Source organism: Ammospiza caudacuta, chromosome 9 (genome assembly GCF_027887145.1).
Source record: "Ammospiza caudacuta isolate bAmmCau1 chromosome 9, bAmmCau1.pri, whole genome shotgun sequence".
NCBI lineage: Eukaryota > Metazoa > Chordata > Aves > Passeriformes > Passerellidae > Ammospiza > Ammospiza caudacuta.
The window spans coordinates 22,402,986-22,430,326 of record NC_080601.1 but is presented as its reverse complement, the minus strand read 5'-3'; the positions used below and the strand labels follow the sequence as shown (position 1 = coordinate 22,430,326).

Below are 27,341 nucleotides of genomic sequence, written 5' to 3'. Positions count from 1 at the left end.
CCCGCCCCGGTGCCCGCGGGCTGGGGGCGATAGCGCCGTGCCCGCCCGGGATGCGCTGCGGGCGGGCGAGCGCGGCTGCCCCGGGGGAAGTTGCGGGCTGGGCCCCCGCGGGCCGCTCGGCCGGCTGCGAGGGGGCGGGCGGCGCCGGGCGCCCGAGGAGGAGCCCGAGCATCCCGGCGCCGGGGCCAGCCGGAGAGCGGGCGGCGAGGCTCCATGGGCTGCTCACGGCAGCATGGTGCTCGCCCTCAACGGCAGTCACCTCTCCGGTAACCCGCTGCGGCCGCTGGCGCTGGAGGAGCCGCGGGCGCTGGGCGGCGGCAGGATGATCGCCGGCTCCTGGCCCCCGCGCAGCCTGGCCAAGCTCGGCCCGTCGGCCCCCCCGTCGGCGCTGCCCACGGCGAGCCCCCTCCCCGCCAACGACTCCCAGTGCGGGGAGCAGATCCTCAGCTACGGCAGCGCCGAGAAAGTTCTCATCGGGGCCGTGCTCTGCCTCATCACCCTGCTGACCATCGCCGGCAACTGCCTGGTGGTGATCTCCGTGTGCTTCGTGAAGAAGCTGCGGCAGCCCTCCAACTATCTCATCGTCTCGCTGGCCCTGGCCGATCTCTCGGTGGCCCTGGCCGTCATGCCCTTCGTCAGCGTCACCGACCTTATCGGCGGGGAGTGGATCTTCGGGCGCCTCTTCTGCAACGTCTTCATCGCCATGGATGTCATGTGCTGCACGGCCTCCATCATGACCCTCTGTGTGATAAGTATCGACAGGTGAGAGAGCCCGGCGCCCCGAGCCCTGCCCCGGCCTCCCGCCGCTGTCCGCAGCCCGGCGCGGGGCACCCGCACTGAGCGGGGCCACCTGCGCTCTCCCGCCTCCTCCTCCGGGTCCCTGGAAATGAGCCGTGCTCGGAGCAGGGAGCGAGGCGAGTGCCGGCCCGCAGCCCCTCTGTTGGAAGGAGCCCGCCGGAGCAGGGTGAGCTGCTGCCCGGGTGCCTGGTTGTCCCTCCGGGTAACTCCTTGCTGCCACTCGGGAGCCAGGGTGTCAAAGCAAAGCCGGACCTAAACCATTTATCACGGCTCTATGCAAGTAAATAGGGCATTTCCAGCTGCTTTAATATTTGGAACATATGTCTTTAACCTGCTTTATACCACAGGTAGATTTGAGCTAGTTCTTTCAAAGTGACGGTGCAACCTCCCTGGGTTCAGCAGAGTTTTACCAGACCAGAGAAGGTGCAGTAATTATAGCTTCCTAAGGTTTTATCTTTATTCTATTCTAATCCCAGAATAGGTCAATTTCATTTCTGACAAATAATGTTTTGTTTGAAGGAAAATTTACTTTCAAACGTTTGCTTTTTAAAAATTTGCACCTGCTGTCTTAAAAACCAATTATGCTCGTTGGCATTTAGCTTCTTCCAAAAGATACAGTGACTGGGGCAACAAGGAGGTGCACACACACTGGAGAAGAATATCTTAGGTGTTCGGTTCTGATGTAAAAACCATACCAAAGAGCCCACATTTGCCTGTGCCAGTCCTCTACAGAGGAAGGCTGACAGATTCCTTTTTTCCATGTAGGTTCTATTCTAAAGTAAGTTGCAGCCTGTAGCTTCCCTTTTCCACAGCCTAAATTCTATGCCAAGAATTTTAACAGCTAGAAAGTAATTTTAAATTAAAATTTCACACAATTGGCTGAAATTGAAAAACCTTGTAACTAGATTTTAGAAGTAGTTTACCAACTCTGATAGCCAGCAGCAGCCTTGACTCTTTACTTCAGAAAGTTTTAAGAAAAGCTCTACATTAGGTTTCTGCAAAGCAACAATCTTTCAAAAGTGATTCCTACAGTAAATGGAGGTTGTTTCGTATCAGGGAGCATCACAGTTTGTGTTAATTTCAGAACTTCAATTTCTGTACAAGCATCCTCTGTTCTAGTACTTTTTATTTTGTGACTTCAATATTGGCCAGCAGTTAGCTGAATGTTGCAAAGCATCTTGTAGCAATGAAATCCATATACAGACTTTAACAGTATCAGACGATCTGTGTTCTTGGTGTTGGTTTGATTTTTTTAATTGCTGTTACATTGACATTTGCTTAATTTTAATTTATCTAAGTTGATTTTTAAACTTAATTCCTGTATTGCAAAAGGATATGAATAGGCTTATCTACCTTCCCAGTGTTATTCTCTGCTTTTCTATTCTATTTGTAAGATAGGTGATTTCATTTTTGCACTCTCTCTATATTAAATATTTCTGTTCTTTGATAGTTCTTATGTCCATCTCTGAGCTCTCCATCTCCATTTCTACCAACCTTTTGAAAACAGGTTGACATAATTAAGCTTTCCTAAGGATGTGTGATGATTCACACCGTAGCACTGGGCTCTTGCTCTTTTCTATTTCTTAGTTTAACATTTGAGGTCACTGCTGTGTGCTGAACAGGGGCTTTGACTGAACTGGTGACACTGATGACTACATCTCTTATTGTTCTCAGTTCTCCCTCCACTCCCCTCTCACCCTAAAATACTAACAAGAGATATATCTTTGTATTGAGAAAGAACATAACATAACCTCTTGTAAATGGCTGATTTTCACCAGCTAGTGCTGATTTAAACTAGAATTATTCTCTTGTCTTTGTGTTGTCACTTCTTTCACTGAATGTTTATTGAACACCATCTCTTCATAATTCAGTATACTGTTGTCTACTACCTACTTGAAATTAAAATTCTGTGACTTATGATGCTTAACCTCTGCCACCCAAATCCATTATATAGTTGAGATAGTGGGTATCATAAATAAAAGGAGACAAGCCAGCAATTCATTAACAAAATGTCTCTACTACTTGGCAATAAAGAATTAAAAAATCTCAATGATTTGTAATCCTATTTAAAAGTAATTAATCTTACACTGCTGTAATACTGCTAAGCCCACCAAATATTAGTTCTGGATATTAAAAAATCTTTGAATAGTGCAAATCTACAAAATATGCAAAGCAGGGAGGCAGCATGAAAATCAAATGTGAATGATGAAATGTTGCCAGTGTAGCTTTGATGGTGATGGTGCTGTCATATTGGCATTTGTTCTTACATGTGTGTAGTTAGGAAATCCTTGAATGATCACTGAGGAAAATTTCTCTCTGAGAACACATATGTCCAGTTTAAGTTTTGTTTGTGCTACAGGAGCTGCAAATCATAATGTATACAGTGCATGAGAGACCATTTTCACAAGGTCCATTTTTCCAAGGCTTTGGTGAAATCACTTCCATGTTTTATTATGTAGGAGGAGAAGATTAGCAATGATACCTGCCTTACTAGTCTTACTATCTCAGGACAACTTATACAAATACAGGACCAGGAAATTTCAAGCAGAAATTGCAGAAGCAGAGAATGTGAATGAAATTCACTGTCTTTCAAGCTGGCCACTATCCTCAGAGGCATTTAGAGGTACTTAAAACTTGAAAATCCTGAGGGTATGTGGGAGACATTTCTTTAGAAAATAGGGCCAAGACAGGACAAGGAAACATTTTTGAAATGTAATTAAAAATTGTGCAATCACCTGTCTCTTTAGGGCACTATAGGAAACTTTTGTTGTGATCCAGTAACATCTCTCCTGAAGTAAAAGATGAGGCTGTTGTAAGCAGTGCAGAGAGAACAAATAAATTGATTATTTTAAAATTTGTTAAATCTCTAGATTCTTCCTGAAGCAGGTATGAGAATCATTTACATAGTTGAAAGAGCATTACTATTGAATTAATCTTAAAGAACCAAATTTGTTACAAACTGTTAGGCAGGGTTTGTAAAGAGAAATAATACCTTTTATTAAACATACAATTTAGTTAGTAAAGCAGAGGCATTGAGGAGCTACCAAGAAGGATAAAATGAGTAAATTGAAAAGGCTTTTTGATTTGTTTCCCTTGTACAAATATGTGCTACTCAGCTTATGCCACTGAGAGCCCTGAAATGCCAGCAGCTGGCAGCCTATTGCTCACAGAGAGATTTTGCTGCACAGCCCTTAGTGGTGGATGTGGTTTTTAGCTGAATATATCAGATCCTGAAAGAAGCATATTAGCATAGGGTATACAAATGGGCTGGTTTCATTCTGTTGGAAAAACTTGCATTTTTTTCCTAGTGAGACACACCAAGCACTTGTATGTTTTAAGTTGCTTCTATTCTAAGTTGTGCAAACCATAAGGGTGCAAAGTAGATGTTAGTGTGCTATCATGGGGATATCTAACTTTGCACAGGGTGCACAAGGAACTGCCAGGTTGGAAAGGTTGTTTGATTACCACAAAGATCTGAATTTGCAGAGATTTGGACTATTGTTCTTTTCTTCAGATCATATCTTCCCTTTTGTTCCACAATATAAAAGCCTTCACAGACCTTTGTCAGGGGGACATGAGATGAACATGTATTTTGGTATCTCTATCGTATTTAAGCCCTCACTTTGGAGGAAGGCTATCTGCTTACAGGCAGGTCTGTCAAAACTAAAACAGATATGATGGAGAGACAAGAGTATTTCCTGCCTTTTCAAATTTTTAAAGGATTAAACAGGCAAGACAACTTGATACTCAGCCAATGATTACCTTTGCTATTCTCTCCCTCTGTGATATGAGTATTAGCTATGTAGTAGGAGCTACAAAGGCTTTTGTGGGATAATTGAACAGAATTTAATTCTTCTTTAAGAATTTCCTATTGGTGTGTTGGGATATTTTTTTCTTGTGCTCTTAAGGCTCCACTTTTCTGGTTCTGAATTAAATAGATTATATCACATCACAATTCCTTTACATTCTTTACCTTTAAGAGTGTGAAAACATTATGAGTGAATTATGAGGGATGGATACAAACCACACCTTAGTGGGGAATGAAAAAATAGAGGGAATTAATTGTGTTTGAACTGGTGGTGTTTTCATGCTGATTCATCATGCTGTTCTGACCCAAGATAGCTACAGAAATGCTGTTTTGGAGAGTATCCACAAGATAACTGCATAAGTAGCAATTTTTAATTCAATTTAAAAATAGTTCTTTGGCTTAGAAAGTGATAAAGAAACATAACTACTCAGATACAGTTGAAGAATTATAACACTTTCCCCACACCCACACAAGTAATGAAACACTTCTTGGGAACTTTTCCAGTCTGTATCTTGGCCAACAATTCACGAGTACACCAGGCTTCCATTAAATTGATGAGGATTTAGAATTTCTATGCAAATAAGTGGGCCTTTTTGTTGGTCCTGAGATTTTTATATACAGGGATCAGCTCTCTCTCCCTTCCTGTGTTGCCACATTCCAAGTTTGAGTACTTATGCTTCTCCTTAGAATGTGTCAGTCCCAAAAGTTCACTGGCTTCTTGAGTCCTCATCCCATGTCTAAGAATTGTGCAGACCTCAAATTTCCTCAGAGGAAGAATTTGGAACAAAATTTAAATAAAGATTTAGGCACTTTCAATAGAATCCAGATGTCTAAATTCTACCTACATCCCCAGCTGATAATATGACCTGAAAACTGTTAGCAATTTGCTATACCTAATGGTAGCCAGTAATCCTGTGTAGCTTCTTATTTGGCACAAAGACTTTTTCTGTCTCAGTGCCATGGGTGGAAAAGGCAGCAGTCTGTTCTGCCAGCCTGGCTCAGATCATTCACAAAATCCATATAGAATATATATGCAGAAATAGCTATGAAAAAATCCTGCCTGTAATATATTTTGGATCTAGAATAAGCATAGACAGCCACCAGTAGTGCCACTCATGAGATTTTTGTTAAATATATTTATGTTCACACAGAAATAACTGAGAAATGAGGAAAAACCTAAATGGAACTATAGGAAAAGTGTGTGATGAAGTTATTGCAGTTAAAGTCTATATTGCAGAAGAAAGTTTTGAGATAAGTAGGGCAGCTAATTGCTAACAACAGCCATCCTCACAAGAGCCATTTTTTTTTGATTGTTTAGCCTGATAAACAACAGTACTCTTTTTGTGCCTATAAATAACTTGTCTAGTTTATGAAAGACACAGCATTGATAAACTAAACTAAAGTGAAAAAGAACAGATTTGGTATTACTCCTTTCCATGTAGTTTTCCTAATGCAGTCTGTTTAAAGAATGTTCCTTAAGCTGATGTAATTTCTTTTCTGCTGAGAATTTATTGGTGAACACTTATGCAATTTCCATTTCATTATTTATGTGTAAAAAAAATACAATATAAATTTTTGGTGCAAAATTCAGAGATGAAGAAGTTCAGTTGGAAGTTGGATGCATTAAGCACTGTAAAGCAGTGCAAATGTTTATCTGTCACTGAGAACGCACTCCAAAAGCATAAATTAATCTGGGGGGTTTTGTTGCATTACCATGATCCCATTTCTTTAGGCACCTTTCAGTGACATCCTTGGGTATTGTTTCCTGTGTCACAGGCGCAGGAAAGAGATGCAGTTACTCATAGAGTAACCAGATTTTAGCCACAGGTATTGTTTTGTTATGTCTTTGCTGAGAAATTAAGCTTCATGAGCACACTGCTAGATGCACAGTAAGCAGGTGGGAATTAACAAATAAAAGATATTTTTTAAAGCAGATGGACTATTTTGTGAAAACTTGACATAGGAAAAAAGTTTTAACATCAAAACAAATGGAAGTTTTGTCCTTTTGCAGAGGAAAAAAGGCATAAGATCTGAAGTTTCCTGGGTGTGTCTTGTGTCTACACAGTAGAGGCTGACAAAGTTTGGGAAGCTGAAAGATGCTACAGAAGAAAAATCTATAGATTGGTTATTCTCTTGCTGTTCTATACTGGATGCATTTTAGCAGTGTTACTGCAAGGGAGTCCCAAAGTGTGGAAAAGCAAGGTAACCCAGAGGTGGCAGTGCAGAGGGGACTGCAACCTGTGATTTTTCAAGGGGCATGAATGGGCACTCTAGTTCAGTGAGTAGCAGGAGATTTGAGATTAAACCACATTTACCTGAATGCCTTTTCTTGAAACTGGATGTTGCATTTCCCCCCCACATTTGAAACTATCTTCTCTTTGCTCCTACCAGGGTTTAAGGCTGGATGAGTTTTCAGAAGTGATTTTGGGGTCTCTAATTCTTGGGGGTTCATCCAGACATTTCAAAGGAGCCTGATAAGTCAGAGGTAAGGGAACATTAATTCACATTTTTGCCAAGCAGGGCACTCTGCAGACAATTAAAAAGTGATTTCTTTCCTATCAAAGTAACAAAAATAGTTTCTGTAAGTAAGGTTGGATTTGCTTCAAGAATCACAGCAAAAATGCAATCCTAGAAACACTTATCTTTGTTTTTGAAGGGAGCTTTCAAAAATATATCCAGATATAATAAAAAATGCAAATGCATATCATACTGGCACGATGTGTAGTGTAACCTGATTACACTGGTATAAAAATATATTTTCTTAGTGTTTTTCTTGAACTGGATGAGTATCATAAAATGAAATATCAAAGCTTTTGTAGTTTTGTACACTGAAACAAGATTAATATATCAGTAGTAACATGCTCACACAAGAGTCTAGAAGAGCAGAAATTAATCAGGGAATATTTTCACTTTCCTGAATTAATTTCCTCTGAAAATTATTTCTAAAACTCCCTGAAAATTATATAACGTATCTTATTCCTTTTAGTGAAACACAGTATTACATTTGATATTGTTGTTGAGTTTGAAATATTTAATTGGAAATATTTGTGGCAAATTTTGAAACTTGCTTCATCTGCAGTTGATAAGTACATATGGCACTGTCTGTCAGCTACAAACACCTCCTTTTTTCCCTCTCAATATATAACACACAGATCTGGTCCTTCCTCTGTGGACCAGAAAGTCTGAAGAAAGCTGGCCACTGTAGGTCTTGTATGAAAATAAAGAGGTTGACAAATAGTTGAGTCTGCTGAGGTGCGGCTGTCAGAAGAAAGACTGGGGAGCAAAATCACAGGTTCTGCTTTCTGCATGCCCAAAGCACAAGTACCATGAAACATTGCTCACTGCAGTTCTGTTCTAATGGTCACTGCTGTCTGTAAGGTGAGGATAACTTCTTTCACCTGGAAAGCTTATAAGTTTTACTTTTTCTTGTTGTACTAGATAGCCAACTATTTCTAAAGGATTGAATAGTACATATATATATTCCTATATGTACTGAAAAGAGGCAAAAATCAGCTGATTTTTTTTAAACAATCTCTTACTGCAAATTTTCATTTTCAAACATCCCAGGATTAAATATGTCACAGTGAAAATTTGTTTTTATTCTGTTTGAACAGAGCAAAATTAGAGAGTGAGCGTCATTGATTTTTCTTTTTGTACCTTGCTGTTTATTCAAGGCTTTGTATAGAAATCTAGATTATCTGCTACTTCTGTGTGGTTCTGTACATATTAGCATGTATGCAAATCTGGTGGTGACTCACTTCTAACAATAAACATGGCTTTTGGGTAGTGCACAGACAAGAATGAATTCTCTAGTAGTGCAGAAGAGAGATGTGCATGGAAATCAAATCAGAACTGAGCATATTCTTTCTGTCTATCATGGCCTTTGCTATCAAATGGGAGCTAGCACAAGACACCACTGAAGGGGGTTTATTTCATCACTGACAGCTATTTCACTGCTAATTGTCATGATTGTTTAAAAACCAAACCAAAACACAAAGCCAAGAGGGATATTACAAAAATAACTTTTTTAAGTTAAGGAAAACTGGGGTGAAGTCTATTCTAAGAGGTACATTGTGTCTTGAGGAGAAAATTGGCAGCAGAGTCTTTTCCTGAGATATATCAAGGAAAAGGGTGGGATTTTGGTACAGTTAAACACTAAACCCAGGTTTTTTAGTTTGTAGAAGTTTAAAGTGTAGCCACAAGGAAAAGTCTGTAATCTGACAAAAATCCATTTTTGTGCACAGTTCTTATGTCTCTTAAGGACATTGTGGGAAGTGGAGGCACACCTATATGAAGGGCAACATTATTCTCACACTGGAAATTACTTGTCCTGCAGGATGTGGCAGGTTAAGGGCAAGCAGAAGCTTGCCACATATTAATAGTGGTGGAAAAATGGGTCAGGGACCAAGGGAGATTGGACAGAGCTTGTTGTATCTCAGACATTCACCAGGCTGGGTAAAATCAGAACTGGCAGCAAAGGCTTGCCTGCAAGAACACGATTTTTGAGGCAGACTTCTGCACAAATTTTTACTTTTGAATTTTTGGTTGAAAACTCTCCAGTCTTTTAGGAAGAGATTGTAATTGGAGATCCAGGCAAACACATCATGAGATCTCTTCCCAATAACCTGGCACGGAGCTGTGCCACCTTCCCTGCCACTGAATAATACTGACACCCTTGGTGGCATTCAAATAATGATTTCTTGTCAACCATACAAGTATCTGTGATCAGAAATATGGCCTATTGCTGCTGCAAGGGAAATTGGGCCACCAATAAGGAGCTTTAAGTACCTTATTTATAAACTGTTTGCTTTTCAGGAGATGTGTTGGAGACTGGGGACAACGTATTTCAACATATGGTTTGCAGATCTCTAGAGAGGGGCACAAAAGGTAACTGCAAAAATTCCAAGTCTGTGGCAGGAGCATCTGTTCACTAGAGGACTGTTCCCATGTGAGAAAATACAGGAATTTTTAAATCAAAGTAAAGAATAGTGCCCTGGAAGATTTACTCTGATAACAGGTGTTCATTCAGAAATTGTCAATCAATATAAATATGAGAAGGTAAAAATGGAAGGCATAAGTACAGATAACAGAGGTGTATGCTATTATCTAACCTTATTGCAGAATTTACAACCTGTCATCTTGAATATAAGCCATGAAAAGATGTTGTGATTTTCATGAAATATTCCAGATATACAGTACAATTTGCCAGAATAATTTTCTGTAAGCAGTTCTCCCTGTGGGTTGTTAAATTTTGTTTATTTTCTGTAGAAGTGGCCATTTAGCAAACAGTTGAAATATTAAACCCCTGAACAAAGAATTTCTTGTCTGGCCATAAATTACTTGGAAATATTTATACCCATGACCCAAAAGAGCTGCTGAAAAGATGTAAAGCTTTCCTCTAATAGTCTAATAAGATGTTTTGATGCTAAAAGTGGTATAGCTTTGGCTCAAAAGACTTAACTTTTGAATTGTTATGTACTGCAGTTTCCTTTTGACTCTATATATTTGCATTTGAAGATCCACTTCTTATCACAAGCACTTTTAGCCACAATAGTGATTGTTGTGTCTCAAGAGTGTATTGTCCCATATGAAAAAGCTATTTTTGCAAAATGAATACGGTCATTAACAGAACACAATATTATTTTTTAAAAAATAACAGAAAATGAAATAGCATTGTGGACCATTTGTCTATGAATTAAACAACACAAGAGGGATCTTAACATTTCCAAAACCTGTTATTTAACACAAAGCCTCTGCACTGCTGCTGTTGAAATAAAGGGAGGACCTTGTCAAATTTCTCAAGCACCTGCAGCTTGCAGTGAGCTACCTGAGGTGTCCAGCTGTGGTGATTCAGCCCACACTAATACCAACGTTCTGCTCCTAAATTCAAATGATTATTTGAGGTTTTCTGCCTGGTAATGAAGCTGTTATCATTGGAAACTGTAGTCACAGAAATAAACCTTAGGTATTTTACTTTTTACCCACACAGATTTGATGCCACCATATCTCAGAAGAGCCCTAGAGTTGCCAACTTGTTGCTGAGGAAAAAAAAAGGCAAAAGAAAGATATACTCACTGAGAGGTGGGAAGGAGGGCTGCTTTCTGCTGATCCCACTTGTGTGGTGTAGCATCTGTAAAATGAATATAAAAGAGAGTTCTGTGATCCTTGATAATCTTTAGATACTGCTATCTTTAAAGGTTTTGGAGGAGGAGATATCTATCATCAACTGTATTTCTGTTTTAGCATTAATGTGTAATTCTAAATTTTGAGTAACACAAAATGGTGTTACCAAGGTATTGTGTGTCACAATGTGAAGTATTGTGACCACGTATTGAGCTGGAAAAATGGGTATTTGTGAAAAAGCAATAGCTGAATCTGTCCTCAAATGTCATTCTAGATAGAAAGCCCAGGGGAAGAGAGCCAGCAACTCATTTCTTGACAAGAAAAAAGCAAGAGCTTCATTTTGTACAAAATATAGTTGGATGGATTATATTTTCATGCCTGTGAAGTTGGTGGTAGCAGTTTGTGTTGAAATGGGTCTATATTTAAAAAATATTTAGTGTTGCAGATTTTGCACGATTTTAAAAAGAAAGAAAAGTATGAAGGATGTTGTTGATAAAAAGAATACAGGGTAGTGGAGATTTGTCATAGGCAGGCCTGTGTTCATGTAGACAGAGAGGACACACTGCCCTGGCTCATCTTTGCCCAGCTTTCCTGTCCAGTGGTGTCTAAGCTTGCTTGCAGCTGCCTTTACAAAGGTAGACCTGGTGACACCTTAGATGGGGAGTATGGACTCCTGGAGTTGGATTAAAATGTTACTGGTGCAAGATGAAAAAAGCCATCCCTGTGGAAGCACAGCCTGGCAGGTCTCAGCAAGACCCAGGAGATTCAAAGGTCATTAGAGTGAGGATTTGTCAGCTAGAAAGGAATAGTGTCCACTTGGCCATTGCTTTCTTCATTGCAAAGGCTACTGGCAAAAGTGGATAAGTGTTATGACAAATGAACTAGTAAATACTGAGGTTGGGAAAGGCTGGACATACAGTTTTACTGACTGCAGTTTGGGTTTTGCTGCAGTTACTTCTCATCACTACATCTTTCTCTCCTTTAACCTTCTCCTTCAGTTAAAGGGCACCTGGGGCTCTGTATTTAGGGATTCTGAATGACTGCAAAGGGAAGAAATATTCATAAAATAATATTAAATTCCTGAAAATTTTCTGTTTCCCATTTATATAGGAGAGCTTGACCTCACCAGTTTATTTATGGATACTAAATTCCAAAATATTACTTAATGAGATATTTTGTGAGGAAAATGACAGCAGGCAGGAGAATTCCATGTGAAGGGAGAACTCGAGCCTGGGAGTTTAAGCATGCTGTAAGTGAATATGTTATTAAAATGAGTGCTAAGGAAATAAATGACATACTGTAGAGAAGTGTGGTAGCTACAGTAAACCTTACATTCGTTGGCATGAAAGATGATAAGATGATAACCTCATTCTATACCACATACTGAGCAGAAAATATACTGCTAAAATACCAAGGCATTACACAAAATCACTGTTTATATAAGTTACAGGGGAGGAATCACCGTATTAATGATAAGTCACTGAGCCAAAAGTGTCTGTGGGAAACGACTGTGAGCAGCAGTTTTCTAAAAGGTTCTTGAATTGGAGACTCACAATTTGATCTAACCTCCTGCCTTCCTTCCTTGATAACTTCCCCTCATGCTGTGCTCTCCCCAGCCCACAGCCTCTGTTCCAAACCTGGATATGATTTTTCCTGTGTTAAGACTTATTCATACTAGGAGGAGAGAAATGATTTTCCAACTTTAGGGGAAACAACTCCAGTGTGCATCTTTAAAAAACAGCCAGATAAACACTATGCAAGATGCTTCGTGTATCCCGAAGTGTTTGAAAAAATATTCTTAATTAAACCTGCTTTAGACTTGGATTTTCTTGTGTATCTAAAACAGTTTATTGATATAATTTGTTTTTTGTCTGGCCAAGCTTGGGCAAACAAGTAAAGCTTGAGGTCAACATTTATAATTTTCACATACCTGATCCAGTGGAACACAGCAAAACTTTTGTGTGATTTAAAAAAAAAATCAGAACTACCTTCAGGCTGATACAACTATGGACAAAGCCAAAAATGCCCAAGCAGGTTGGGTCTGCATGAGATTCACCCATAATGACTGGACAAGTGCTCCTCAGGGCTCTTGCAGAATTACTGTCACGAAGAAGCAAAGAGGAGAATTTGAACCTGGTCTTTCCAGCATTTTTCCTATCTCTTCAGAGGGAGGAAAAGAAAGAAAGGGGAGGAGGGAAGAAGTATTCTAGAGGGGGTTGTTCCTTAAGTGCTTTATCTGGAGGAATTATGTTTAAACTGTTTGTATTCAAGGAAGGAAGAGAAGGGACGTAATATCAGCACACTGAAATAGCTATTCCCTGAGGATACTTTGTTTTAATATAGTGGTATTAGCACTTCAGTGGGCTGTGGTTGTTCATTTCATTCATCACTTATAGGATGGAATTTTCTGAAATGTTTAATTTAATTGTACTGAAGACATCAGTCATGATTTTCTAGTTAAAGTTGTGGGAGGCTTTCATTTGGAACACTGTTATAACTTTCAAAATAATTCCTTTTAAGCTGATGTTTAGTATCAATCCAAGCGTGACTCATGTAGTGAAGTTGGAGAAAATCACCTTAGCCATTTCTGCTTTATGGTAGTCATTGATTAAAAAAAAAAAGACAGTTTTTATAGCTCTGAAATTGAGCCTCCACACATTCTCTGACAGTCCCCCTGGGTGTGAGGGACAAGAGGGTTGAGATGGGGAGAACACCAAAGGAAAATGAGGATTTTCCAGTTCCCATCTGCAAAACATTATTTTCCATTTTTGTTTGTTCAGAAACTGCTTCTGTTGAAAAAAGCAGGGATTTCATCTGAGCCGGTGCTTAAAGAAACCAGATCTTTAAAGGGATCTTTATGTCCCCTGTAACACTATTAAACAAATTTCAAGTCAAGCCTCATCCTTCCCCAGCAGCTTTCACATTCTCTCTTCTCCTCAAGCTCTCTGACAGCACCACCTCCCTGCAGCCATGCCACATCATTTACTCAGATTCATTGCCCTTTTCAGAGTTACCCAGTTCTCCTCTAACATACAAAAGGCCACATGAGATAAAATCTCTTTCCTAGCTTTTCCCAAACTATTTTCCTGCCTGTTGAATTACTAATGAACATTGCATCACAACCAGACAGAAATAAACAATGCAATTCCTCTTTAATTCTTTTTCTAGAAAAGAATTTTTCCTATCTTAGTCTCCCAGATAGTATCAGAAGGTTAAATATCTTCTCTGTCCTCTCACAAAGAAGCCAGGAATGTTGTAATAACTTAATAAAATGAAAGACTGCATCATACACATAAAAATTAAAACGAATGTAAAATCCTCATGTAATTAGATACTCAGGTATGAAAGTTGACATGATACAAATGCGCTGCATTTGTTTCTATGGGTCTACAATATTTTGGGATAATAAAGAGGGTCTCTTTATGTGGAATAAGTTGAAATATGAATTTTGATAGAAATAGTGTTTTCTGATCTGAATCCCTTTATTGGACATATCCCCTTATTGAAGATACTGAAGCAAAAACCTGCCATCTTTGAAGTTATTTCCTTTTTCTCTTTGATTGATAAAATGATTAAACAACCACTCTGAATGATACCACAGGGTATGAATCTGTATTCACAAGCTTCTGCACTGGTGAAGCAGTTTGTGTGCATACTATGATGATTTCATGAAGAAATTTTCAGTAAATTAGATATTTCTCAAAAAGCCTGAGAAGTCTTTCTCTAGGGAATATTCCTAAAATGTTACTAGTATGTATTGTAAATCATCCTTTATTCTATGTTTTGATTAATATAACTTCTTACTTAGGGAAAAAAAAAAAGAAGAAAATAAGAAAAACATTTTGACTCTCTTCTCACTTCTTCCACAAAAATAAAGATATCTGTGTTAAATAAAGGAGCTTGCAGATCTGGGAGGGTGTGTGTGAGTGAAAAGGCAGAAGTGAGTAGTATGTCCCTGACACAGTTATGCATTTTCTTTCAGAGAAGCATGAAATTATTTTTTATTTTCCCTCATCCTTCCACATTGTTGAACAGTGTAAAGAAAAATGATTCTTCCATTGTGTGACTTGCCTGGATTTGGAGAGCTTTTGAAGTGTTACAGATTATCTATCAAGAAGTGGGGTGAAAAGCCCTTTTGAGCTCTGTATATAATTAATCCTGTTGCACTCAGCAACCAAACCACACTTGTATACAGGAAACAAGTGATGATGAAACCCACAAAGCTGGAGTTCAGACTTTTTAAAAACATATAAAAATAGTAAGTCTTCCATTACAGAATGGAGCTTAATTCTTAATAATTTGTGTCCAAAACCTTTTCAGTTTTCAAATGTATCTGGTTTCTAGGAGGCTGGTGGAGGATTAAACAGGCTGAAATCCACCTCCCTCCTTAGATCTCCTACATTAATGTCACTGGTGATGGAAGAAAAGGAAAAATACACAGGTACAATTTTCTTCAAAGGGAGTTAATAAAAGCATTTAGTCCATAATTTAGAATATTTACAAGGGTAATTGCAAAATACTGGGTAGGAAATATTTATTATCTAACATTCAGGCAGTGCTGCAAGGTAAACACCAGCAACTGCATTTTGGAACTTTTCCTTCCAAGCAATGTATAATTTGCAGTGGAAAATGAAAGGCTAAAGAACTGGTTTGTCATGGAGCTGAGAACAAGATGTGACAGGTGATAAATGCTTTGACAGGCATGCAGAGTGAGAATGAAAGGCAGAGGGTGAGGGCAGGTGAAAGAAATTTGCCAAGGTCTGAAAAGAAAGAGTAATATGGTTTCAGAATTACAAGTAAGGTAATAGATGTTGAATGGAAAGATGTTACACAGATTCTGGCAGTATGGGTGTTGTGTATTTCTTTGAAAGAGAACAGAATGCATCCCCCTACCCATGGGGTGGATGTCCAAGATTAGTAGGCAAAAATGAAGAAGGAAAAATACAGAGCTAACAGAGAAAGGGGAATAAGAGAGTAAGAAGGTGAAATAAAAATGAGTGAAATAAAAGTATGAAAAATGAGCTAAAATAACAAAGAAAAGTATGGACCTGTAAAGTTATACAATATGAAAGGAAGAAAGCCCAGGAAAGCACAGAGAAACTAAAATGTATGAGAGGAGAAAGCAACCTTCTACTATGCAAATTACATTCCTTTAGAATGAAGTTATTTAATTTTGATTGACTTAATCCTCCCCCACTGCCAGGAAAGCCTACACTTTTTGAATTCATCAAAAATAACCCCCTACAATGATTTTGAGAGAAAGAAAATCAAGTCAGAACATTTACTATGTAGAATAAATTAAATATGTGCCCACTATAGCAGTGGAAATGAAGGTCATCCTATTATAAAATTAACTTAAGAAAATACGTTTCATTAAGAAGAAATTAAGAAAAAAAAAAGGGGAAAATTTTGAAGTGTCAACCTTAACAAGAAAAAGAAGAAGAAAAGAAGAAGAATGTAAGAAGGCAGAAGAAAAAGGGGAATTAAGAAGAAAAAGAGGAATAACATAAAGTGTTAACCTTACTGAAAGCAAAAGAAGTGTTTCATTCTCATTCTTTCAAATAGCAAAATTAACACAACACCATTTCAATTATAATACTGTTGAAATTTTATGAAACGTGAAGCATAAGCATCTAGAAGAATAGGTATCAAAACATAAATTTAAGATCTTTTGTATTTGTTTTTTCACCATCAGCTGAGAAGGATGAAGCAGAGCTTTCTAGGATTTCTAGCAATTAAGATGTGGAAACTGACCACAGTGCCAAGACTTTTATAAACTGTGCTAATTCACAGCAAAGGAAAGATGCAACATTTAACTAGATAGAACATAGAACTAATCAAAGTGTTTTTCTCTCCACTGAGTAGTGTTTTGATTTTGTTAGTTCTGCTGTCTCACTCTACCATTGCATGATGTTTTGTTTAGGCTTTAAAGTGACCCAATTCCTATTCTGAAAGGTTTCATATATGCATTGAAATTAGTAATTTTGAGCATTTCTGCTAAGGAGAAAAGTCTTTTACTGCCTCTGAAATATCCTCCTCTTCCCAGGAAATAAACTGGCAGTGATCATGATGTGATTATGAGGCCAGACTGTATTGCAGAAAGGTAAAGTACTTTTGTACAATAATTAACGAGGTAATTGTCACATTATAGCACCATAGCTGTGCACTGCAGTGGTCGTGTCCCCCATTCAGGCCTTTCTATGTTTCTGTTCTTTTATTTCTGTCTCAATTACTGAAGTGTGTGGTGGGAATAGTATTCTCTGATCAGTTTGTATGTTTGTATACCTTGTTTTATTTAAAAGGAAGTCTGAGGGACAAGGCATCTCTTGCATTGAGTAAACACATAATTGAAAAGAAAACAGTATTTGCTGGGTGTTTTGACACAGCCATAACAGAAAGAATAGATTTGGTATTTGTTTCAACTTCTTACATTTACATTTGAAGGAAGGGAAAAAAGTTATCTAGATGTATTACTATACTAGAGAGAATATTTTTCAATGCTGGATAGATTTTAGGAATGGCATTTTGTTCTGTTCTTGTGAAGAGTCTTTTAATGTTGAGCTGAACCAAATAGAAAAAAATTATGGAAGAATCATAGCCAATGAAGATAAACCAGTAGATCAGCACAATTCTTCAGAATAAGTTATTATTGCAGGTGAAATACAGGATGGGATTCTATAGATATGGGTTTGCAAAGAAATCCTGCATGGAGATACATATTGAAGACAGAAAGATTCTGTGCAAGAGAAACAGAGCAGCAAAGGAGGAAATATTGCTGTGTCTTTGGAATAAAGCAGTTTTATGCCTCTTAAAATACAACAATAGGAGAACTGACAGAACCTCATATTAAGCACAACTCCTAGTCAAATGGAAAGTGATAACAAAATATCTTGTGGTTCCTGGCAGAAATAGCTATGATATGATACACATCTGTATCATTTCCAGTATAATGTTTCTAGTCCTATTCCATTACAATCCAATCTGCTTCATAAAAGCAGTCAGACAGTGAAAGATCTAATTTGATTCTGGAATCTGTTAGATCAAGACAGTGAATTCTGAGACATAAATGTGGGCTACTAACTAGAATGGAATCTTATCTGCCTGTAAAGTACATGGAGACCAGAAACAGAGGAATTACATGTGTGTACAAATGCATTCAATTTATTATTGAATTGGCAGAAATTAATTAAATTAATTAAATTTAATTAAATTCTTTTAACTGTACAGTTTTCTATTGCTCTATGACTTCACTCACAGTGACAGGCAAGTCCTTTTACTCTTTATCTTTCAGCCATATAATGGAGCTACGAAAGAAAGATTCAGGACACGTGGTAACAAATGGGACCATCCTGTTACTATTTTCTTTCTATTGTTTAAGTCAATGTAGCTGTTAAGCCTCAGGTTCTTTTCTGGATATTTCAAAAGGTGTGAGGACTAGACCCATCTGTCTATGTGATCATAGGAATTTTTTTAGCCCTGTAGGATAAAAACTATTCTCTGTGGTCATTGTAATGGATTGATAGCAGAAAAGCCAGAATGGAAAAGCCCAAAAGCTGAATTGTCTCAGAAGCAGACCTATATAGTTATAATGGTTTTACATTAAATTGTTTATGGCAATTTATTGTCATTAAATGCTAACCATTTAGTGATACTGGGGAAGAATTCTATGTCACAGGCAATCAGATTTTTGTGAAGCAAAGGGAAAGGATTTGTTCATTCACCTTTTCCATTGTTGGTGTTCACTGTGTGTGGCAAATGGCAATTGTGTACAATGGCTGGTGAAAGGAGGGAATTCTTTACCCCCTCCCAGGTTGGAACAGAGCTCCAGGAAGAGGATGGGGTAATTTTTCCTGCCCAGAGCTGGGCACACTGTGCATGCCTCACACCTGAATGGGACTGCAGCAGAACTCCCAGTGGGGAAGAAGAGACTCTGAAGAAGTCATAAGAAACCAACCCAGAGCAGGGATGTGCTCATGTGTTAATACACATACATTTAACAAGAAGATTTACTCTGCCCTTCACCATTTGCCATCCTTTTGGTCTCTGCTGTTTCCTTTGAGCTCTCCAAGCAAGGGAGGGTCTGTTTCCCACATATGTGATGCAGTACAAAAGCATTCACATCACCATTTTTGCTATATCAATTAGACAGCGGTGCCATATTCTTCCTTCTCAGTGTTTTCCACTCACCCAGCATCCTTGGAGTGGCAGCAGAACGTGACTGATGTGCATGCTGTGCCTCTTGCAGGGCTGGAGCAGCATCCTGCACTTCAGAGTTCTGCTTGCAGCATCAGGCAGGGCTGAATGGAAAATGCCATGACCAATTTAGAAGAAATAAAGGCCATTCATCTGCCTTTGGGGAGTAACCCAGATACAGAGCTCACTGTGCTGGGTGTAACATGGAGAGATGCCCTGTCTGGCAGAACCATTGAGTCAAGAAATTCAGAGCAGGAAGAATACAAAATAGCATTTCCCTTCTTTTACAAGTGAGAACCCAGGCACAGTTTCTTCTCCACCAAGATCAAGATGAACATCTGTGGCATGTGAAAGAAGCAAATCTCAGAATAACAAGTCTGAGACACTTCTTTCATGTGGGGGATAGCTGAAACACATTAAATGGGCTTTTTAGGGACTCTGACTTAATTCTTTCCCAGTAATAAAACCTCAAGGTGTTCCTTACACTTGAATATGTTAAGTTCAGCTGATTTACCTTAATATTTTTTATTAAAGTACTAGGTTAAGATTAAACACTAAAAAGCATATTTTCCTACTGAATTTGACACAATATTTTTGAAGTTCATGAATCTATTAAGCCCCGAACACTCTCTAGTGTATTAGACAACAGTAGTGATTTACATTATTTTGACATTGCAAATGAGTTTTCAAGGGTAATGGATTTTCATATAGGGAGATTAAAAGATAACATTCCTTCATTTGTGCATGCTGACTTCTTTCCCCCCATCATATTACATTTAGCAAAATGAATAAGGCAGAAGCAATGCTGGTGTATTTTTATGCTAATTAACGTATTTTAATTTCAAATAGCATTTCTGAAGAAAAGATACACTCCAAAAAAAGTGATGCCAGGGCAAAACTAATGAATTTTCATTCTTTTCAGTATACTTATGCTTTCATGAATTCTTTTTGTTATATTCTCGTGCATGGGAATGCATCAGTAGGCACTCAGAATATGCAGCCCACAGATCTGATTTTTACAGAAATCCAGCTTAACGTTTTTAGCTACAAAATAAACTTCACCCTAAAAGTGTTATTTTTAGTGACCAGTTGGGTAATAACTGTAGGAGTACATACTTCAGGAAGGCAGATAAGGATTTTTTGGAAAACAATGCATTGTAAATGACAAGAAGTCTTTGTGCACAAAGGATGTGTTTAGCTGTTTTGTACCTGAACTGGGCTATTCTTAGACAAATTTTAAGGGTAGGCCACTCTTGTCCCTGAAAGTCTGCAGCTGAAAGCTCACACTTGCTGCAGTTCACTAATTAAAGCAGTGTGATGTATAGTTTAATTAGTTAAACTGAAGTTTCACTGCACAGATTCCTCTCTTCTGTATCTTGGAGCACCCTGGACTTCCTGGGAGTGAGAATGGTTTTGGCCATGGTGCTATAAATCAGAAATCTCCATGGTCTCTGCATGATGCCCATGGCTGCTGGGCCAGTGGCTCTGTTCTAATGCTCATGGTGAGAGGCACAAGAAACAACCCTTTTTAGCATCACAGCCCATGGACTGCACTGCTCTGATCCCAGCCAATTCCAACAAGAATTCTTAGTCCATGGCCCCTGCAGGCACAGATTCGCTGGCAAAATACTGACCTGTTGTAATTTACTTGTGCATCCTGTCAAGAATAGGGCACAATAAACCAGTCTGTCCTTCGTGTAACGCTTGTCACAACAGCAATATAAAGCCAATGACATGGTTGGACAGGATTGCTGATACCCATCAGGACAGATCAATAAATGATGTTTCTTTTACTTCCATAACTCTAGCTTACCCGGGTGCTTGTATAAAGCAAGGGCACTGGGCCTGATCTACTGCACTGCAGTAAAATCAACAATGCATTTCACAGAGCCAGTAAATCTCATGTTTGTTCTGCTGGGTGAATAGACTGAGAAAACATGCTCCTCAAAAATATTTTAAATCACATTGCTATAGTTCTTGTTTGTAACACTCCAGAACTTTCACTACATGAGTAAAGACTGGTAGCTCTTGAAACCAAAACATTATTCAGGAACTTGATTTGAAAGAATTTCTTTTACAAGGAACACGACAAATCACACTGATTTTCTCTAAATCGTTTTTGGGGAAGTGAAACAAACAATTTGGGAAGCTAACAGTAACTGATAGGTAAGTTCCAGTTCAGCAGAAGCCAAAATTGAAACTAAAAATCTTAGGTCTAAATTAGGGCATGTGATTCCATCTAACAGAAAATTCCCATTGTCAGAGAGGAAATACAGGAACTTTCTATAGTTGAAAGTAAATTCAAACTTAGGATATTCTTACCCTGCTGTGTAGAACCATAGTACTACTTTTATAATTAGAAAAGACAGTTTAAAATACGCCAAATTAGGAAATATAAAAGTTGTCAACAGACCTAGTATTTTTTTTTTTCTGTGAAATACTGACCCATTATAAGCATTTTTCTTTTCTGTAAAACTGTGTTTTCTTCTTGAACTGGGACAGATTTTTACTTTGTTCAGTCAAACTATGTACATTGAAAAAATGCATTTTCTTTCTAATTAAGTGATGATAAAAAGAATTATTTTAGTACTGAAATAGTCTACTCTTGGTATAAGTTTGAAGTTTGCTATTCCTGAAACATGAAGGAAAGAAAGACAGCTCATCATCTCAGCTTAGTGGCAAGATAAGAAGAGTGAAGATGAATGCTTGCTTGTTATAACCATCTACTCAATAAAAAAAGTGATAGACTTCGGGGACTAAACATTCTTCTATACTCTAAGATTTCTTAGGGTAGCAAAATAAAATTCAGGTTTCATAATTTCCTTAAAAGCCAAAATATGCTTTATGTGCATGAAGATTGAACAAATTCATAGAAGTCCCAGCCTGTTAAGGCCAATCGGAGATTTCCTTCTGGAATAAAAGACCATACTAACATTATAAATTTTAACATGAAAGACACATGAATTGTAAGTTGGAAGTACATGCAAAGAGAGGATTGAAAATTATGAAATGGAAAACTTAGCCCAAGATTTTGGTCTAGGGCAGAGTAAGTGAATAACTTTTAACAGTTAGCCCCTGCCCTCTGTAGTAACTCTGTGTCATCCTTCCAGGTACCTGGGAATCACAAGGCCCCTCACATACCCTGTAAGGCAGAATGGGAAGTGCATGGCCAAGATGATCCTGTGTGTCTGGCTGCTGTCTGCCTCTATCACCATACCCCCGCTCTTCGGCTGGGCCCAGAACGTCAACGACGAAAAGGTTTGTCTCATCAGTCAAGACTTTGGCTACACCATTTACTCCACAGCAGTTGCATTTTACATCCCAATGTCAGTGATGCTTTTCATGTACTATCAGATCTATAAAGCTGCCAGGAGGAGCGCTGCTAAACACAAGTTTTCTGGTTTTCCCCGTCTGGAAGAAATGGAAGGGATTTCTGTGAATGGACTTGTAAAACTGCACAAGGAATCTGAAGAATGTACTAATTTTTCACGACTCCTAAAGCACGACAAGAAAAACATTTCCATCTTTAAAAGAGAACAGAAAGCTGCCACCACCCTTGGGATTATTGTTGGGGCCTTCACAATCTGCTGGCTGCCCTTTTTCCTCCTCTCAACTGCAAGGCCCTTCATCTGTGGTACAGCGTGCAGCTGCATCCCCCTCTGGGTGGAGAGAACATTTCTGTGGCTGGGCTATGCAAACTCCCTCATTAACCCTTTTATCTACGCCTTCTTCAACCGGGACCTGAGGACAACCTATCGCAACCTGCTGCAGTGCAGATACAGGAACATCAACCGCAAACTCTCGGCCGCGGGCATGCACGAGGCTCTGAAGCTTGCAGAAAAGCCAGAATTTGTTCTGTAAGGTCACCCATCCTCTACTGTGATCATTTTTTGTTGTATCACGTTGCCTTTTCCCCCACAGGTTTGAAAGAAGTGTTGTAGGAAGAACCAGCACTGTTGAGCACTGTTAATGCAGTCAGCAGGAAACAAGGTAGAGCCCACCTGTCCTAACCAGCCTGGAAAAGCAAGAGCACCATCTAGAGAATTTGGGTGTAAGAGGAATATAAAAAAGGATGGAAGTGAAATGTAGCACAGGATGTTTGAGCTGTTAGTGAGGAAAAAGCAAAGTTGGCCTAACCTGTTTGTTTGGCCCAAAAAATACTTAGTAGGTCTGAATGTTGGATGCACCTTGTGTCACAGAGATTCTTTGCTGTAATAAAGGCCTGAGAATGGTGAAAAGTTAATTTCCTTCCACTTCAGTATTACAAAAATAAATCATTAAAGAAGAAGCTGAATCAAAGAACTTGTATTCCTTAGAAATATTCTTTATTATAAAACCCCATATGTTCATTAAACATTAATTTACTGGATTGCCTGGAAATGAACTATGTTGTGAAATTCAATATTGCTTTTGCACAGCAACTCTGGCACTGAAAGAATATGTCACACTTCCAATGTGATTAAAGAGTTTGAGTAAAGTCACATGGACCAGCATCAACTGCTGCATACAGCCCTGCAGCACAGTCAGCTGCAGTGCTGCTGTGCAAATCACACCAGGTAATGTTGTACTGTACATCTAACATAACAAGTGTGTCTGATTAGAGTTTATTTCAGGATCTGTCTGGTCTTTGTCCATCTCTTCATTCTTTAATTCTCTTGGCTTTCTCAGCTGAGCACTTCTCTAATCTAGATGGAGACTGTCTGTGCACAAGTAATTTCTGTGATGTATGGCTGGTCCTTGCTCCATTTCAGTAGTTAATTTACTGTCTATTTGAAAGCTCTTCTACTTTCTGGGACTTCTTTCTTTTCTCAAGTCAGTAAGGAAAAAACAAACATGAGACCTTATGACTTCAGAGACATCTGGACTTTATCCTTAGAATCTGATTTTAATCATCACTTGTGCTTAAAGTGATTTAAAGCCTTGCTGTGTGTTTGAATAAAGACAATTTACTTTTGCTGGTTCTAGCTTTTTCTGCCATCATTACAGTTTGTCCAAGTGTGTGATCCTACTTCCCCTGACTTTAGTAACAGATCTCTTCTGTCAGTGTAGCATGGCCAAATAGTATAACAATTTTTTATTAAAAAATTAAAAATAATCATATTGGTTATATTAATATATTACTAGTAATGTATTAATATAACATGCAGCAATTTTTTAAGATACTATTATAATAAAATAATAATAAACCAACTCATAAGAACAAGATGAGTTCTTTGGCCCAAGTGTGCACTGCACACCATGCTCCAGCTGAAGCAGAGGGTGAGGGTACATGACTGAACAAACACTTCAATCTTCAGAGCTTGATCTGCTTTTTCAGATATTGGGACACCATGAGGAGACATGTTCATTATCAAATTGCCTCAGCATCAATTCCCACTTTAGGCTAACTTCTGTCCCTGCTTTCTCAAGTCTGAAGGCAAAATGACTTCAATCAGCACAGTGATGCTCATTTGGGCTGAACATCAGGGGCAGTCAGTGCCAGAGCCCTTGTTCCAAGCTTACAGAGGTAACTTCTGACACTCAGCCTCTCCCTGGCACATAGCCAAGAGCTGGGTGATGTGCTGAGCCACTGAAACAGGCTGCAGCAATTTTAGATGCATTCATGCACTGCAGTAGAGAGTACATTTTGGCCTCATTTTAACAACAGAATTGTAGAGTAAGAGGCTGTATTCCAACATTAAAACAGTTTTCTAAAGAATTTTCAAACTTATTTGAGACAGTCCTATTTCTTTTAAATGCTCCAATATTATGCACAGGGACAAGAAGAGATTTGAGCCCAGAAGATCCACAAGCTCTGGCGTACAGAGTTAACTCAAGTATATTTTCCATATTGAACATGAAATGATTGTTGTTTCTTTATTATTTATCAGAGGAGCTTTTTTTTTTTTTTTTTTTTTTTTTTTGTTTGTTTCCAGCATAAATGAGAAGTTTTCAAGACCCCTGTAAGTTTTTTTCCTGTATAAGGACATACGTGGGAATGTACAAATAGATGTATCTGGGAAGACTCCAAGTGGGACTACGAAACTCTGAAGGTGATTTTAGAATTCTGGACAGAAGTTTCAGCATTTTTATTCTGCAGGAAAGCCTGAGAAGCTGTGTTTCCTCCAAATAAGATGATTTTTATTTTTATTTTTTTTAAATGGAATATGTGTCTTGTGAGTCAGAAATTGACATTTGCCCAGCTGTCACTAAAGGCAATTGCTTTCCTCTGGGAAAACATCCTGCAGGAGTCCAGCTTTCCTCTACCATCTGTTTCAGGTAATGAGAGCACAGGAAGGAATAAGAGTTGTTATGGTGTTTATACCAATCCTGGAAGTTTTTTGAGATAAACATCCATATTTGGTCTCTGGATGTGTTTGGAAAGAAAAGAAAAACCAATGAAAAAATACTCCAAAAACCAAAACTCCACAAAGTTTTTTCATACACCCAAATCAAAATATTGACAATTGGATGGTGTTTCTAGATGGAGCTGTATTTGAGGGGAAAAGTGAAGAAGCTAAGATTAGAAGAACATCCCACTGCCCAAGCACACAAAGAAGTTGAGAAGAAGAGAAAGTTTGCAGGCAGAATTCTAATGGCAAAAGGCTTTAGGAAGAAGAAGAAGGACAATATTGTTTGGGATTGTGAACAGGACATTTCCTTTTTTTAAAACATAAATAAATAAACTGAACTGCATCACAATGTCTAACTGCAGCAATAGCATTTTTTCACTTAGATAATTCACCACACTTCTGACAAGAGAGTAATACAAAAATGGGTGTATGAGAAGTCTATGTCAACATGTGTTTGTAGCAAATCCAAGAAGTGACTGCACTCGTGGTCTCTGTGTTCCTCCATGTGTTTCCAGAGGAAAGTCAGAAGGGTGAATCAAATAGATGGGATTGTGAAAAAAATGGAAATAAAAGACTCCAGGAATCAGCCAGAGCACAGGCAGGCCAGCATAACACTGCCTAAGTGAAGAGGGGGAAAGTGAGAATTGCACTCCCCCTGCCCTCTCAGCACAGCTTTTCAGAGGGAGACTGTCTGTGGTGGGAGCCTCATTGCTGACACTTTGCCAGCTCCCACCGCCTGCCAGCCTGCACATCCAATACTGCAACACACTGTTGGCACTTGCCAAACTCCTGTTTAGCAACAGCCTCACTGGGGAGAAATAGAAATAGCAGAACGGTAAAACTGTGACTTGATGATAATATCTTATTATTACTATGCCTCTAATTCTTCCCATTTCAGTTTCATAAGAAGAAAACCAATATTTTTCATGCTCTGTTCAGAGCTAGCACCACCTGCAGAAAGATGTGTCAAAGAGTGGCAAATAAATCTACTGCAACAAGACAAAGAAGGGAATTATGTATCAAATTAATACTATAAACAATACAGACAAAATCCACTCACTCTTTTGTCCCTGCTCCCTGGCAGGAAAACAGATTTCCACGCAGCCATTGCTCCAAACAGTGCAGCATTATTTAAACAACATGATGGAGTTAAGTTTTTGGATTACTGACCAAGACACTGCAGTTACAGAACTGGAAGGTGTTGGAAGCAATGCCATTGGTTTTTGTGCTTTCCCTATCTATTTAATTTTCATAATATTTTTCTGATCCTACAGGAAAAAACCCTATTTAAATTACAGTATTCTTGAAGAAAGTGCAAGATCAATGCGTCATCAAATCCTCTTCACAGTTTGCTTAAGAAGTAATTCTTGTCTTTTAAAATGTTTCTCAGGAAGACACAGAGAAAGAGAAAGGAGAAAATTAAGAGACTTGGGGAATGGTTTTAATATGCAAAATTATTATTATCCTGGAACAGAAGACACGTCTTATTTGAAATGCTGACGAGGTAGGGATTGTGAGGACTAGATTTTTTTTTTTTCAAGAAAGGCTCAAGCAAGTAAATTTAAAAATAGCTTAAGAAAAATTGAATCAGAAGGGTAATCTTTAAAATTTGCAAGAAATACAAAATTAGGTCCCTCTTCATGGTTTTAAATCTTCTAAGACTGTTATCACCACTAAAGATTGGGTTCAGGATGAGTCTGAAGTGAATTATATTATTTATATCCACTTTCTAAACATTTGCCAAATGGGTCCCCACACTCAAATTCAGCTTCTCTGCTCTTTCACTGAATCCCTTCTCACCAAGGGATAGTTCCAAAAGGACAGAATGGCTTTTATTTGCTGAAAACTGAAAAGATGCTTATGATTCCCAGATTCATTTCTCAGTGCTCCAAGCTGAAAACCCCCATTGAGCTACTTCCAAAGGATATTAATTTATGGTGATTGCTAAGGGTAATATTTTGATGATTTGTGTAACATTGTGACTTTACTGATTGAAATTATAATTTGTCTCTTTTGCAGTTTTTCACATAGAGCTAGTTGAGTTACTTCAGAAAAAAAATGCATTCAAATGTATCCAAGTTTCCAGA

At 38.5% G+C, this 27,341-nt stretch overlaps 1 protein-coding gene across 2 annotated transcripts; it reads left to right on the top strand.

Moving 5' to 3' along the window:
* Positions 1-232: 232 nt before the first annotated feature.
* Positions 233-26,642, top strand: HTR7 (5-hydroxytryptamine receptor 7). Of its 2 annotated transcripts, XR_009275067.1 has the most exons (3): positions 233-762; positions 22,033-23,478; positions 26,529-26,642. XR_009275067.1 is itself a non-coding variant. In XM_058810673.1 (2 exons), the coding sequence occupies exons 1-2, from the start codon at positions 233-235 to the stop codon at positions 22,781-22,783; spliced, it is 1,281 nt and encodes a 426-aa protein (XP_058666656.1). In that variant the 3' UTR covers positions 22,784-23,781. The 2 variants fall into 2 exon arrangements, 1 of the variants encoding a protein (XP_058666656.1); XM_058810673.1 differs by lacking the exon at positions 26,529-26,642 and having other exon boundaries at positions 22,033-23,781.
* Positions 26,643-27,341: the final 699 nt, after the last annotated feature.

Bases quoted from the DNA above. Each gene is read 5' to 3' on its own strand.
- HTR7 (XM_058810673.1), top strand. From the start codon at position 233: ATGGTGCTCGCCCTCAACGGCAGTCACCTCTCCGGTAACCCGCTGCGG. The intron at 763-22,032 runs GTGAGAGAGCCC...TCATCCTTCCAG, and splicing joins TGTGTGATAAGTATCGACAG to GTACCTGGGAATCACAAGGC.